This window comes from Podarcis melisellensis, assembly GCF_964234715.1.
Source record: "Podarcis melisellensis genome assembly, chromosome: 10".
NCBI classification, from domain to species: Eukaryota; Metazoa; Chordata; class Lepidosauria; order Squamata; family Lacertidae; genus Podarcis; species Podarcis melisellensis.
Genome location: NC_138542.1, coordinates 72764647 through 72780164, shown reverse-complemented (window position 1 = coordinate 72780164; position 15518 = coordinate 72764647). Strand labels below are relative to the sequence as shown.

The window sequence follows — 15518 nt, the reverse complement described above, 5'->3', positions numbered from 1 at the left end:
AAGGTAAACGGCGTTTCCGTGTGCAGCTCTGGCTCGCCAGATGCAGCTTTGTCACGCTGGCCACGTGACCCGGAAGTGTCTCCGGACAGCGCTGGCCCCTGGCCTCTTAAGTGAGATGGGCGCACAACCCCAGAGTCTGTCAAGACTGGCCCATACGGGCAGGGGTACCTTTACCTTTATATAAGGGCAGGCACACTTTTGTTCTGGGTTCCCCCTCCCTCCTTCATGTGGTGAGTGAGGACCCTGTTGCAACAGATCAATAAAGATCAGGCTTACTAGCTGCTTTGCTTCTCAATATTCTCTGGTTGGCCTCTGTTATTTTCTCCCCATTTCCCACAATACATTTTTTTCACAGCATCATCCACACATCACAAATGTGTCACAAAGTAGTTTTGGTGGAGTCATATAACTGTCCCCCCCCCCATCCTGGTCTGAAGAGCACCAATACCTAAAGCACGGACGCACGGCTCGTGGCGTAGAGTGGGGGAAGGAAGGATTTTGCAATATAAACATTGTGGGGTGGGGGACCCCAATTTGTAATTGGATTGCCAGCATCAGCCCCTCCCCCGCTCTCCTGATCTACAGGAGGAAAACGGGAAGGGAATAACCTTCCTCCCCGCCCCCTCTCTATTCCTCCCCTCCCGGCACATCCTTCTCCCACCCCGCCCCACAACCCCAAATCCCCTCCCCAATATGCTGCTCCTCCTCCTCGCCATCCGACCTCTCTTCCGGGAATGAGCCCCCCTCCCAAACTGCCTGCTTCTCCCGGAAGAGGAGCTTCCACTCCAGATTGCTGCTCTGCCCCGTAGCTCTAGGGACGCGCGCTTTCCGAAAGGGGAGGGGGGGCAGGGGAGGACACCCCCCCCGGTGGATGTTGCGGGGATGGAAAGGAGAATCTGGAGCGAGGACAAAGAGGTAAAGGGGTTGCAGGGGGAGGGGAAAAAAAGGACCCAGAGACCCCCGCCAGCTCCCAAAAGCATCTTTCGTGGGCCCCTTAGGCCCCTTGGCAGCACCGGACATGGGGCCCCCACCCAGGGTGTCCCCACGAAGGCCTCCTTGCCCCGTTTCCCTGCACAGGCATCCCTGGGTCCATGTGAGATCTGCACGTTTAAAGGCTGGTCATGAATGGGTTAATGGGCGCGAGGGACGCCTGGAAAGAGACCCCCGTGTGGCTCGTGTTGGGGGGGGGGTGCTCTTGATGGAGATGGAGGGCGCGCAGGGCGAGGGGTGAGCCCTGCCAAGGCGGCCTCTGGGTGCAGGGGAGACTCAGGGAAAGAGGGAGGGGGTCGAGGAAGTCGGGGGGAGCATCCCTGGGGCGGGGAAGGGCAGCATTGAGGGAGGGGGGGAGAGAGAGACACACAGGAAGACCTGTCCTTGAGGAGACGTCTTCATCGTGGCGCCCGCGGGGAATCTCTGGAGGGGCCTCCTTGGCTTCTCCATCCAGCCCAGGAATCGGCCACTCCTTCAAAGCGACTAGAGAGGGATCCCTGGAAAGTGCGGGGGGGTCCTGTCCCCCCTTCCCTTCCTTCCTGCAATCTCCATCCTCTGCCCGCCCCCATAAGCCCCTGCCCAGACACAGCGATTCTGCCCAGTCCAACCATTGTTCGCCCTGGAGAGGAGAGGAAATCCCGACAGAAAGAGGGGAGGGGAGATGTCTTCTCAGAAGCGGCTCTTGGTTTCCGCAATCCCACCCAGGAAGCAGCCAGAAACCTTTTCCTCTCTCTCAGGCTTCCATCTTTATTGTCTTTTTCACTGCCTGTTTTATTGAGGATGAGGATAATGTACACCTGTCATCAGAAACAGGGGTGCAGAGTCCATGAACGGCTCGCAGGCTTGATATAGAAGTTGCACCTCAAAAGCATTTCTGTTCCTCTTATTCTTTGTAGGCAATGTCAGAGTGACTGACAAGCTGAGATACAACCCATCAGAATTCGATGACAGCAACTGCATGAATCTTCCCAGTCAAAGGACCCATTTTCATGATAGACAGTGCCTGGGGCTGGAGGCTCTACATACAAGGTGTGCCTATACAGGTCAAAGACTGCCAGTATTAGCACAGGTGAGCTGTGTGACCTCCCCAAATTTACAGACTGTATGCGAATGAGAGTTTGTGGGTGGGATTACAGTTTATGACAACCCTGTGATTTTCTCCACCCTTAACATTTCGTGAGCTGATATTGCAGTACAAATTCCAAAATAACTACAGAAAATCACAATGTAATAAGAATGATTGCAGTATTTATATCCTGTCCATGTGGTTGGGTTTCCACAGCCACTCTGGCCAGCTTCCAGTACACATAAAAGATATTAAAACATCAAACATTGAAAACCTCCCGATACAGGTCTACCTTCTGCTGTCTTCTAAATGACAGATAGTTGTTCATTTCCTTGACCTCTGAAGGGAGGGCGTTCCACAGGGTGGCTGCCACCACCTAGAAGGCCCTCTGCCTGGTTCCCCGTACCCTCACTTCTTGCAGGGAGGGAACCAGCAGAAGACCCTCAGAGGAGGACCTCAGGGTTCAGAGTGAAGGATGGGGGAGGAGTCGCTCCTTCAGGGCTGCAGGGCCGAGGCTGTTTAGGGCTCTAGGTCACAATTCTTGCTCCTCCATAACGATCTCCAAGACCGACATATAATTAGCAGAGTAGGAAGAAACACTCAGAGGCAGCCAAAAATTCATTCAGCAGAGAAATTTAGTACTGAAGGCAAAAGCTAGCAAAACCTTAACTTACAGTAAAACCCTAACTCGGTATATCAAAACAGCACTCATGTAAGAAACACACAAGCAGAGTAGAGAATAGCAGAATAGGAAGTGGGACCAGGCGCCTTTCAATACTGCGATTTATAAAAAATTCCATGTCAGAGTAAGCTTGGGACTGGATAACAAGCCTGGCTCACTCCAGTTTAAACCAGCTTCTTCTGGTTCCCAAAGACAAGAAGGTTCAGCATAACCTCATAACAACTGATCCCACCACCTGCTCTCAGCAGAAAGGAAATTCCCTTATTAGCTAAAATGTTCCAGCTAGAGAAAATACCACAGAGTAAAACCACCAGAACCTTCTTGAACCAATAGACTAGGAATGATGTGTATACATTAGATCAACACTTTTCTTTTTCTGAAAAATGCAGTCATGACACTTAAAGGTCAGCACCAACAGTGTGAATTGTGCTTGGAAACACACTGGAAGCCAGGGAAGATCCTTTAGGACCAATGATATGTGGTCTTGGCGGCTGCTCCCCGTTACTAGTCCAGCTGCCACATTCTGGATTAGTTGCAGTTTTTGTGGCACCTTCAAAGGTAGCACCATGTAGAGCGCATGGCAGTGGTCCAAGCAGGAGATAACCAGAGCATGCAGGACTTTAGTGAGACAGTGTGCAGGCTGGTAGGGTCTGCCTGCCACCTTTCCCACAGGGACAGTGCTGCTGTCTTGTCAGGATTCAACCCCAATCTGTTAGCCACCATCTATCCTCAGACCACCTACAGGCACCAACACAGGGCATTCACTGGTTCATCTTCACTGGTTCCAATTTAAAAGAGAAGAGCTGGGTATCATCCACATGCGTGTGAACACCAGCCAAAACTCCCCCAGCGGCTTCATATAGATATTAAAAAGCATGGGGAGAGGACAGAACCCTGAGGCACCCCACAAGTGAGCACCAAGGGGCCTGAACACTCATCCCCCAACACCACTTTCTGGACATGGCCCAGGAGGAAGGATGGGAACCACTGCACAGCTGTGCCCCCAGCTCCCCTAGAGGGTCCAGAAGGATACCATGGTCAAAGGTCTCCAAAGCAGAGATCCAGCAGAACCAGGAAAGAGCTTTGCCCTTGGTTTCTAGCCTATTGGAGATCATCAACCAGTGCAACCAGGGCAGTTTCTGTCGTATGATGAGGCCTGAATCCCAATTGGAAGGATAATGGTGGCAGAAGCTTTTCTGGTCCTGCACCCCCAAAAGCTCCAAGCACAATACTTTCATGAGCTTTGAAGGGGCCATCGGATGCTTGGTGGTCTTTTCTTCAAAAGACAAATATTCTGAATACTTTTTAATTGGTTTATGATATAAACAGCACTTCTGTTTTACATATTCCACATTGGAGAGATTTTGATACACAGGTCTGAGTTCATCGCTGCCCCCGAAACTGCTGTGTTAGCAGTACAGCAAGTGTGGACAGTGTGTTTGGGGCTTCAGGGCTGCCTAGACAACAAGACCCCCTTCTCAGCCTGGCTTATATGGTCCCAAGGAAAGCAGAGCAGTACGTTAGGCACCAGCTTGGCTGCAGGAGTGGCTGGAAGGAGGTGTGCAGGACACCATCCAACCCTCTTAGAGACTTTTCTTTTCCTGAAGAAAGCCAGGCAGCGAAGGTTTAGGACCACAGTTGTCCTTCTCGAGGACCTCGCTTCCCAGGTTGCCAAGCTCCATCTGCCCTTCACTTTCCTCTGCAGCATGGGCAGAATCTGCCTTCCTGACTGTGGGATTCACTGTTGTTCTCATCCTCTCCATCCACCAGGGCCTGCCTTCACCTGCAACAGAATTCCCCAACCCACCAAGGATTTGAGACCCATCAGCTATTCTCACCTGGTTTAGCCGGCCGGTTGAAACCGTTCCTGGGCTTGTGGCCCCTATTCTATCCTGACAGCTTCTGGAAGCCACAGGTAACAACCGAGTGCAGGTTGGGGACCATTGGTGGATAGATTACCCCATAAGGAGCATGACATGACCCCCACCAAAGGAACTAATGCTCTCCAAACACCCCAAAACATCGTATAATTATGATATTTGAGACAGAACCGGAATAAATTCGTCTCTAGAAATAACACATCTTCAGGCAATAAATAAATTAATACTACTTATTCAAGGTACTACATATTCCACTAAGTACAGTTTATTTATTTGCCATGAATATCACCTTTAAAGTGTCATTTTAGGATAGTTCTGTATCAGAAGACGGGCACGAGATCAGACAGCATATTCTTTTAAAAATCATGCTGCTTTATTAACATTGATTGAGGATTATGAAAGTTGCTAATGAATTACTATCATTTGTCATGGCAACTTCATTTCCTAAAAATGCGGAACATGGGTAGGAGGTGAGGGAATGTAGGAGACGTTGAAATAGGCGAAGCTGCTAATGGAGCTTCATGTGTTCTCTTTCCCTTTGTTCTCTTCCTTGAAATCAAAACAGGATTTCCTTTCCTCCCACTCTGAAGAAGGAGATGGAGAAGACAGTCAGAACTCCAGGGGAAGGGGCACCTTCCGTTTCATTAGGAATAGACATTAAAATGTGTGAAATGTGGAATATGCTTCATTGAATGAGCACGCATAGTTCACATCAACGACCTCCAACAGGGGAGAAACCATTTAAAGGTATGGAGTTCGGAAAGAGCTTTAGTGATAATAGAACCCTTAAAAAACATCAACGGACTCACACAGGGGAGAAACCATTTAAATGCATGGAGTGCGGAAAGAGTTTCAGTTTCAATGCAAACCTTAGAACACATCAACGGACTCATACAGGGGAAAAACCATTTAAATGCATGGAGTGCGGAAAGAGTTTCAGTTTCAATGCAAACCTTAGAACACATCAACGGACTCACACAGGGGAGAAACCATTTAAATGCATGGAGTGCGGAATGAGCTTTAGTGATAATGGAACCCTTAAAAAACATCAACGGACTCACACAGGGGAGAAACCATTTAAATGCATGGAGTGCGGAAAGAGTTTCAGTTTCAATGCAAACCTTAGAACACATCAACGGACTCATACAGGGGAGAAACCATTTAAATGCATGGAGTGCGGAATGAGCTTTAGTGATAATGGAACCCTTAAAAAACATCAACGGACTCACACAGGGGAGAAACCATTTAAATGCATGGAGTGCGGAAAGTGCTTTAGTTTCAATGCAACCCTTAGAAATCATCAACGGACTCACACAGGGGAGAAACCATTTAAATGCCTGGAGTGCGGAAAGTTCTTCAGTCAGAATGGAGACCTTAGAAAACATCAACGGACTCACACGGGGGAGAAACCATTTAAATGCATGGAGTGCGGAAAGTGCTTCAGTCAGAGTGCATACCTCAATATACATCAACAGACTCACACGGGGGAGAAACCATTTAAATGCATGGAGTGCGGAAAGAGCTTCAGTCGGAATGGAAATCTTACAAAACATCAGCAGACACACAGGGGAGAAACTGTTTAAATGTATGGACTGTGGAAGGAGCTCCAGTCAGAGTGGAACCCTTGATTTATGTCAACAAACTCACACAAAACACAAACCTTATAAATATCAAGAAAGTAGATACAGTGGTGCCTCGCAAGACGAAATTAATTCGTTCCGCAAGTTTTTCCGTCTTGCGAGTTTTTCGTCTTGCGAAGCACATTTTCCCATAGGAATGCATTGAAAATCAATCAATGCGTTCCTATGGAAACCGCCTTCAGACCAGGTCCGGGGACAGTCACCCGACCGCTTCTGAAGGCTGGGGGGGGACAAGGGCTTTTCTTCCCACCCCCAGCATTTTAAAAAACCCTGGGACAGCGGAGGACTTCTCCGCTGTCCGGGGCGATCTTAAAATGCTGGTGGGCGGCAGTGCTTCAGAAGAGGTCCAGGAGGGCGGCAGTGCTTCAGAAGAGGTCTTCCGAAGGCCAGCGGGGGGGGGGAGTCTTTGCTCCCCCCCCCGCCTGCCTTCAAAAGCCGTCCGGGATAGCGGGAAGCGCTTCCCTGCTATCCCGGACCGCTTTTAAAATGCTGGCGGTGGGGACCAAAGCCTTTCAGCCCCCGCCGGCCTTCCTGGACCTCTTCTGAAGGCCGGGGGGGAAGGCTTTGCTCCCCACCACCAGCATTTAAAAGAGGTCCCCGGAGATTTCCCTATGGGCTTTCTTCTTGAGGAGCAATCCGATAGGGAAATTCGTCTTGCGAAGCGCCTCGAAAAACGGAAAACCCTTTCGTCTTGCGAGGCATTCATCTTGCGGGGCACCCCCTTAGATGTATGGAGTCTTGGAGGTCTTCCTTTCAGAGTCCACTCTTTTCTTCACAGAAATGAACTCAGGAGGAAATCAGTCTTTAACACATGTTGTGTATGTGAAGTTCTGTTTTTTTATGTGTAAAACTATCGTAATAAAATATTGAAGGCAATGTCAAACAATGTGTTTATAATCTCAGATGTAAAGTACCTTTTGATAGAGAAGGGGAGAGGGTTTGTCTGGATTGTTGGTGGTCAGTGAGGATTGTGGCTGGGAGATATATTGTCCAAACTGGTTTCTAGACCACATCATGATAACCTTTCAAAAACAATTGATATGGCAACACAACAAGAATCACAGTGTGTGTTTCCAGGATGCTCATTTGCCTGGAAGCTGCCGGCAGAAAGCTTTGCTTCATGAAGCCCCTGAATATGCTGACTTCCCTCCCAGGCGACAGGAAGCGAAACACACACCTCCATTGCCCTGCGACTTAGATATCCTGTGTGCTGTATTTTTTTATGGCTGAAACTGGATTTGTTCTCAGGAGCTATGTTTTGTGTCTCACTGGGGACCCAGTGAGAACTGTATGCTTTGAAAGCTCAGTAAACTATTACCGAAGAAGTCCTGCTGCTTCTGTGTGTGTTTTTGACATCAGTGTGGGACTTGCTCTACACATGGCCCCTACCCTGCTGCTACTTAGCTCATGGCCTGGAGTTGCTCTACTCAAGCATGCAAGATGGGTATTTTTGTGTCAGAGTGGTTTTTACACAAAACCCTGTCTCCCCCACCACCGCATGATCTCCAAACACTACTTATTCAACAGAAATTCATCCCTGCCCTCTGCACGTTCTGAAGAAAACTTAAAATTTAATGGGAGATCCCCCCCGAAGCCTAACAGCAAGAGGGGGAAGGATGGGTTGCAGGTACCAGGAAAGTCTCCTGGCGGGCCCATCTTCACTCATGAACCACATAGGGGAACCCCAGATCTACTGCTTATTCTGGGGTTTCGGGAGGATAATATTTTTCCCTAGTCCCAGAAGTTATTAGTCAATCATGCTGCTAGGGAGTCTTCCTGCCAGAGGACCACAGTGCATATTGCTATCCTACTGATGTTACTGTTGTTACTGCTGTTGCTGTCATGGACTGGCGAGGGGAGGGGGAGGCACCAGCTGGGGGACTCCCATGGGAAGAAGTCTTAGAGCCTTGGGACTGGTTGTGGGATGGCGATGAGGAGAAAGAGGGAGAAAATGGAGAACGAGAGGGGAGGTGTTGCAAGCTGAGGAAGAAACTGTTTGGTGAGCAGGAAGAGGCTGGGACAGAGAGCAGTTCAGGCTCAGAGGGAGGAGAGGAGGGGGCCAGGAGATGCAGAGGAGGCCAGCTGATGAAGCATCCAGTGAGTCCCCTTCTCCTGCTGCGACCAGCTCCCCTCTCCCCTGGTCTCCTAGAGCACACAGAGAAACCCGGTTCAGACCCCATGATCCTGCACATGATATTAAGAGGGTGTTTCCCTGCCCCCAAATATGCATCACTTTAATCTTGTTGACAATGAACTGTATTTTCAGCCCAATCACCCCGTTTGGAGAGCTCTTTTAGGGGCTCCTTGCATCTCTCTTTGTTTGAACAACCCTGGTCAATTTACATCGACTTTTAAAACTTCCCCCCTTCCCCCAGAATACTTTTCGAGTAGCATCTTCACTAGTATATCCCAAATAGTGAGGGGTATCAAAAGGGTTACACAAGTGCAACAGTTGGTCACTCTATCAGATACATCTCTGGACACCTCTCCGGTACCCATCACCCAAAAATCAAGAAAACTATCAACACAATACAGTAAGTAGTACCTCAGGTTAAGTACTTAATTCATTCCGGAGGTCCATTCTTAACCTGAAACTGTTCTTAACCTGAGGTACCACTTTAGCTAATGGAGCCTCCCGCTGCTGCTGCGCCACCGCCAGACAATTTCTGTTCTCATCCTGAAGCATAGTTCTTACCCCGAGGTACTATTTCTGGGTTAGCGGAGTCTGTAACTTGAAGCTAAGACGAAGTACCACTGTAATAATAATAATAATAATAATAATAATAATAATAATAATAATATTTATATCCCGCCCCCCCCCCCCCCGTTGCCAAAGCCAGGCTCAGAGTGGCTAACAACAGTAAATGTAACACAGTTTACATAAAATCACAATCAATTAATTGAAATAAATTCATAATCAAATTACATCCTTGCCCTCAGGGCTTCTCCTGAGATGGGCTTTCAGAACACCTGTGTTAACGGAGGAATCCCAGGGTTCCCTTGGACAAAAAAGACACCAACCAGGACAATTTGGAGCAAAACAGCAGCCTGTAGGCTTGGCCTTTATTGGAAACTGTGGCGACAGGACTCCCACCCACCACAAGATGAAGCAAAATGGAAGTCCCGAACAAAAGAAGACCCCAACTTTTATTAGCTACTAAACCCCCAAGCTACACCCCTGGAACTACATCACAACTACATCATGACAACATCATTGACACATCACAAACAGGAGGGGTTGAGGGAGGGGTTGTGGAAGTAACCTGAGTATCTTGACACCTTGCTGGTTCCCCCCCCCCCCACGAGTCACTTCCAGAAGACAAAGGGGAGTTGACAGTTTCCTGCCCCCAGAGGGGAGATCTGATCATTGTCCTTTGTTCCAGTCTGTGTTGAATCTACTCCCATATGCAAGTCCGTTGTGTCCTTGATGGTCTTCTGTCTGGGACCATCAAGGTTGCCATGCCAACTGGTCAGGGCTCCTGTGGATGTGCTGGTATGCTGAAGGGATTATGGCTGCCCTGTATCAGACCTTCCCCATTTTGTAGTCCTTCCTTCATGGAGTAAAAAGAAGTGGAACTGTGCAGATCCAATCTATGGTTGATTTTCTATGAATTTATAACAGAAGCGTAGCATATGTAGTGTGTGAGTGTCCGTGTGTGTGTCAAGTTTGTAAAAACTGAATGATTGGGGGAGGGGGGTTTCCTGCGACACCTGGCTTGGTCAGCTGCCTCTGTGGAAGTCTGTTGTCGCCCCTTGGTCACTGCCTGGGTGGGGCGAAGTGTACCTGCTCTCAGGCTCAGGGGATTATGGCAAGAGGCCCTGTTTTCGCTGCCTACGTGACTATCCACTTCCAGGGTCATGGAGGAGGGAGAAGCCTAAATTTACTTTTTCTAAAGAGTGAAAAAGGCGTTGGAATGGGGAGAATCGGTTAAAGTATGGATTTTATATGAATTTACAAATTTAGGTATCATTCTCTGAGCTGTCAAGTTGAAAGGATACCTTCAGAAACAATCTTTGTAACTTTAGGCAATCGAAACCAAAATGGCTTTAATATACCCATAGTTTGAGCAGCAGGAAGGTGCTCAGAAAATCGTGCAAAGGCTGAGCTGAAAGGCTGGTTTGGAGGCAGTTTCAGCCGTCTACGGATTCCCCCATTGGCTAGCTGTCAAAACACAGCGCTCTTGATTGGTGAGCTTCAGTTATTCATAAATCCCATTCATAAGACACAAAGTCCGTAAATCCCATCCATAATATGCAGAGACCGTGTTTTCCTGTATTTATAAGATATGTGAATCTTTTGCGACTGAGTGGAGAGGGGTTTGGGGTTCCTCGTCCCAGGGGATAATGTCAGAGGGTAACCCCCTCCCCTGTAAATCACGAAAGCTCATACCTAGAACTAACTTAGTTGGTCTTTAAGGTGCTACTGGAAGGATTTTTTTTATTTTGTTTTGACTATGGCAGACCAACACGGCTACCTATCTGTAACCTGTAAATCCTGTCACATTGTGTTGTGGCTGGCTTTAAGGTAAGGGGGTGAGGCTCAGGTGGGAAAGAGTTGAGAAGGAAAATATCCCGGGGTGCGGATTTACTTCGCTGCCCAGCTCCTCAGGGTGCCACTCCGCGGGGGTCCCTCCGGTCAGCAGAAGAAGGAGTCTGCAGCCAAGTTAAAGATGCAAAGGGCGGGCAGTTGACCTGATCTTTATTTGTTGCAACAAGGTTCAAACACACCAGTATCAGGATCCCCCTTCTCCTCCTCTCCTCCTCCTCCTCCTCCTCCTCCAATCCGGCTTCTGTTCCGGGAATAAGAGGGGGTGAGCCCCCTCCCAAACTGCCAGCTTCTCCCGGAAGTGGCTCTTCTATGCCGGATTGCTGCTCTGCACGTTGCTCTAGGGGCGCGCCCTTTCGGAAAGGGGAGGAGGGGCGGCAGGGGACCCCAAAAAAAACATTGATGTTGCAGGAAAGGAAATGAGAATCGGGAACGAGGACAAAGAGGTAAAGGGGTCACGGAGGGGGAGAGAAGGACCCAGAGACCCCTGCCAGCTCCCCAAAGCGCCTTCCGTGGGGCCTGGATCCCTGAACGTCCGCTGCGAAGGGGGCTTTCCTCGGCAGGGATAGACATGGGGCGCCCACCCACGGGGTCCCACGAGGACTCCCCGGCCCTGTTTCCCCCGCGCAGGCATCCCTGGGGCCCTGTGCGCTCCGCGCAGAGAGAGGCAGACCGTGAAAGGGTTAACGGGCGCGAGAGACGCCCTACATAGAGACCCCCCCGTCCCTCGCCATCTCGACTTGGGGGGCCCCTCCGGATGGAGAGATGGGTCGCGCATGGCGAGGGGTGAGCCGCGCCAAGGGGGCCTCTGGGTGCAGGGGAGACTCCGGGAGAGAGGGAGGGGGCCAAGGGTGGGGGGAGCTGGGGGGAGGAGGGAGGGGAGCATCCCTGGGGCAAGGAAGTGCAGCATTGGTGGTGGTGGTGGGGAGACCAGTCTTTGGGGAGACGTCTCCATCGTGAGCCCACGAGGAATCTCCGAAGGGGCCGGCTCCGCTTCTCCCTCCCACCCAACAATCGACCTCCCCCTCAAGGCGACCAGAGAGGGATCCCTGGAAAGTGGGGGGTCCTGTCCCCACCACCCCTTCCTTCCTGCAAGCTCCATCCTTTTCCCGCCCCGTAAGCCCCTGCCCTGTCCAGACACAGTGATTCTGCTAAGTCCGACCTTGGGTCCTCCTGGAGAGGAGAGGAAATCCTGAGAGGAAGAGGGGAGGGGAGAGGCCTTCTCAGAAGCGGCTCTTTGTTTCCCCAATCCCACCCAGGAAGCAGCCAGAAACCTTTCCCTCTCTCTCAGGCTTCCATCTTTAAGTATCTCTTCCACTGCCTGGTTCATTGAGGATGAGGATAATGTACACCTGTCATCAGAAACAGGGGTGCAGAGTCCATGGAATGGCTCTCAGGCTTGATATAGAAGTCAAAAGCATTTCTGTTCCTCTTATTCTTCATAGGCAATGTCAGAGTGACTGACAAGCTGAGATACAATCCTTCAGCCTCCGATGACAGCAACTGCATGAATCTTCCCAGTCAAAGGACCCATTTTCATGATAGACAGTGCCTGTGGCTGGAGGCTCTACACACCGGGTGTGCCTATACAGGCCAAAGACTGCCAGTATTAGCACAGGTGAGGTGTGTGACCTTCCCAAATTTACAGAATGTATGTGAATGAGAGTTTTTGGGTGGGATTATCGTTTAGGACAACCCTGTGATTTTCTCCACCCATAACATTTTGTGATCTGATTTCACAGTACGAATTCCAAAATAACTGCAAAAAAATCACAAGATGATAAGAATGATTGTAGTATTTATACAATGTAGTTCATCTGCATATGTATATGTAGTCCATCTGGTTGGGCTTCCCCAGCCACTCTGGGCAGCTTCCAGTACACATAAAACATCAAACATTAAAAATCTCCAGATACAGGTCTACCTTCTGCTGTCTTCTAAATGTCAGATAGTTGTTCATTTCCTTGACCTCTGAAGGGAGGGCGTTCCACAGGGTGGGTGCCACCACCCAAAAGGCCCTCTGCCTGGTTCCCTGTACCCTCACTTCTTGCAGGGAGGGAACCAGCAGAAGACCCTCAGAGGAGGACCTCAGTGTTCAGAGTGAAGGATGGGGGAGGAGTCGCTCCTTCAGGGCTGCAGGGCCGAGGCTGTTTAGGGCTTTAGGTCGCAGATCTTGCTCCTCCATAACGATCTCCAAGACCGACATATAGTTAGCAGAGTAGGAAAAAACACTCAGAGGCAGCAAAAAATTCATTCAGCAGAGAAATGTAGTACTGAAGGCAAAAGCTAGCAAAAACGTAACTTACAGTAAAACCCTAACTTGGCATATCAAAACAGCACTCATGTAAGAACCACACAAGCAGAGTAGAGAATTGCAGATAAGGAAGTGGGAGCAGGCGCCTTTCAATACTGCGATTTATAAAAACTTACATGTCAGAGTAACCTTGGGACTGGATACCAAGCCTGGCTCACCCCTGTTTAAACCAGCTTCTTCTGGTTCCCAGAAACAAGGAAGGTTCAGCATAACCTCATAACAACTGATCCCATCACCTGCTCTCAGCAGAAAGGAAACTCCCTTATCAGCTAAAATGTTCCAGCTAGAGAAAACACCACTTTGAATCACACAGAGTAAAACCACCAGAACCTTCTTGAACCGATAGACTAGGAATGATGTGTATAAATTAGATCAACACTTTACTTTTTCTGAAAAATGCAGCCATGACACTTAAAGGTCAGCACCAACAGTGTGAATTGTGCTTGGAAACACACTGGAAGCCAGGGAAGATCCTTTAGGACCAATGATATGTGGTCTTGGCGGCTGCTCCCCGTTACTAGTCCAGCTGCCACATTCTGGATTAGTTGCAGTTTTTGGGTCACCTTCAAAGGTAGCACCACGTAGAGCGCACGGCAGTGGTCCGAGCAGGAGATAACCAGAGCATTGACCACTTTAGTGAGACAGTGTGCAGGCTGGTAGGGTCTGCCTGCCACCTGTCCCACAGGGACAGTGCTTCCGTCTTGTCAGGATTCAACCTCAATCTGTTAGCCACCATCTATCCTCAAACCACCAACACAGGGCATTCACTGGTTCATCTTCACTGGTTCCAATTTAAAAGAGAAGAGCTGGGTATCATCCACATGCGTGTGAACACCAGCCAAAACTCCCCCAGCGGCTTCATATAGATATTAAAAAGCATGGGGAGAGGACAGAGCCCTGAGGCACCCCACAAGTGAGCACCCAGGGGTCTGAACACTCATCCCCCAATACCACTTTCTGGACATGGCCCAGGAGGAAGGAGGGGAACCACTGCACAGCAGTGCCCCCAGCTCCCCTAGAGGGTCCAGAAGGATACCAGGGTCAAAGGTCTCCAAAGCAGAGATCCACCAGAACCAGGAAAGAGCTTTCCCCTTGGTCTCTAGCCTATTGGAGATCATCAACCAGCGCAACCAGGGTAGTTTCTGTCATATGATGAGGCCTGAATCCCAATTGGAAGGATAATGGTGGCAGAAGCTTTTCTGGTCCTGCACCCCCAAAAGCTCCAGGCACAAGACTTTCATTAGCTTTGAAGGTGCCATCGGATACTTGGTGGTCTTTTCTTCAAAAGACAAATATTCTGAATACTTTTTAATTGATGTATGATATAAACAGCACTTCTGTTTTACATATTCCACATTGGAGAGATTCTGATACACAGATCTGAGTTCATCGCTCCCCCTGAAACTGATGTGTTAGCAGCACTGCCTGGGCAGTGTGTTTGGGGGTCCTGGGCTGCCTAGACAACAATACCCCCTTCTCAGCCTGGCCTTTATGGTCCCAAGGAAAGCAGAGAAGTACGTTAGGCACCAGCTTGGCTGCAAATCCACTCTGAATTTGTGTAGGTTTTCCTCCATAGCATTTTCTTCTCCTGAAGATAACTCAAGAGGAAGTGAGGGAGTGCACCGAAGTATCACAACCAGAGTGTTCCTTCTCGAAGGGTTCCCTTCCCTGGTTGATGAGGCCCATCTGCCCTCACTTTCCTCTGCAGGATGGGCAGAATCTGCCTTCTTGACTGTGGGATTCACTGTTGTTCTCATCCTCTCCATCCATCAGGGCCTGCCTTCACCTGCAGCAGAATTCCCTAATACACCAAGGATTTGAGACGCATCAGGTATCCTCACCTGGTTTAGCCGGCCGGTTGAAGCCGTTCCTGGGATTGTGGCCCCTGTTGCATGCTGATAGTTTCTGGAAGCCACAGGTGAGAGCTGAGTGGAGGGTGAGGACCAATGCTGGATAAATTACCCCATAAGGTGCATGACATTTCCCCCACCAAAGGTACTACCGCTCCCCTAACACCCCATGACATCGTATGATTATGATCTTTAAGACAGAACAGGAATAATTTCATCTCCCCAGAAATAACACAACCTCAGTCCATTAGTGAATCAATAGTACATTTTCAAGGTACTACATATTCCACTAAGTACAGTTTATCTATTTGCCCTGAATATCCTGCTTTTTAGTGTCATTTTAGGATACTCTTGCATCAGAAGACGGGCACAAGATCAGACAGCACATCATTCTTTAAAAAATCAAGCTGCTTTATTAATTGAGGAATTTGAAAGTTGCTCATGAATTACTATCATTTGGTGACATTGCAACTTCATTTCCTCAAAATTGGGAACATGGGTAGGAGGTGAGGGAATGTAGGAGATGTTGAAATAGGAGAAGGTGCTAATG

General features: G+C 49.2%; 2 protein-coding genes and 1 long non-coding RNA gene across 8 annotated transcripts in view; 2 read left to right on the top strand and 1 right to left on the bottom strand.

Annotated features, from left to right (window-relative positions):
• LOC309378768 (uncharacterized protein) overlaps nucleotides 1-7421 on the top strand; it is a 74864-nt gene extending 67443 nt beyond the window's left edge. The window contains exons 2-4 of the mRNA XM_081927412.1: nucleotides 850-915; nucleotides 5184-6308; nucleotides 6957-7421. Coding sequence (XP_081783538.1) covers nucleotides 5311-6201 — 891 coding nt within the window. The 5' untranslated portion in view covers nucleotides 850-915; nucleotides 5184-5310 and the 3' untranslated portion in view covers nucleotides 6202-6308; nucleotides 6957-7421. The remainder of the gene's footprint in view (nucleotides 1-849; nucleotides 916-5183; nucleotides 6309-6956) is intronic.
• The window catches only part of LOC309378608 (uncharacterized protein), a 179700-nt gene that overhangs the window by 115460 nt on the left and 48722 nt on the right, over nucleotides 1-15518 (top strand). The window contains exons 6-8 of one of the 5 annotated variants that reach the window (XM_081926985.1): nucleotides 1887-2059; nucleotides 4509-4653; nucleotides 12250-12422. The gene's annotated coding sequence lies outside the window, so the exon portion shown is untranslated. Of the gene's footprint in view, nucleotides 1-1886; nucleotides 2060-4508; nucleotides 4654-11141; nucleotides 11251-12249; nucleotides 12423-14891; nucleotides 15037-15518 lie in introns of those variants that run through there. The other 4 variants (XM_081926989.1, XM_081926986.1, XM_081926988.1 and 1 more) reach the window with 4 other exon arrangements.
• The window catches only part of LOC309378898, a 71998-nt gene that overhangs the window by 27982 nt on the left and 28498 nt on the right, over nucleotides 1-15518 (bottom strand). The gene's annotated exons all lie outside the window — the stretch shown is intronic.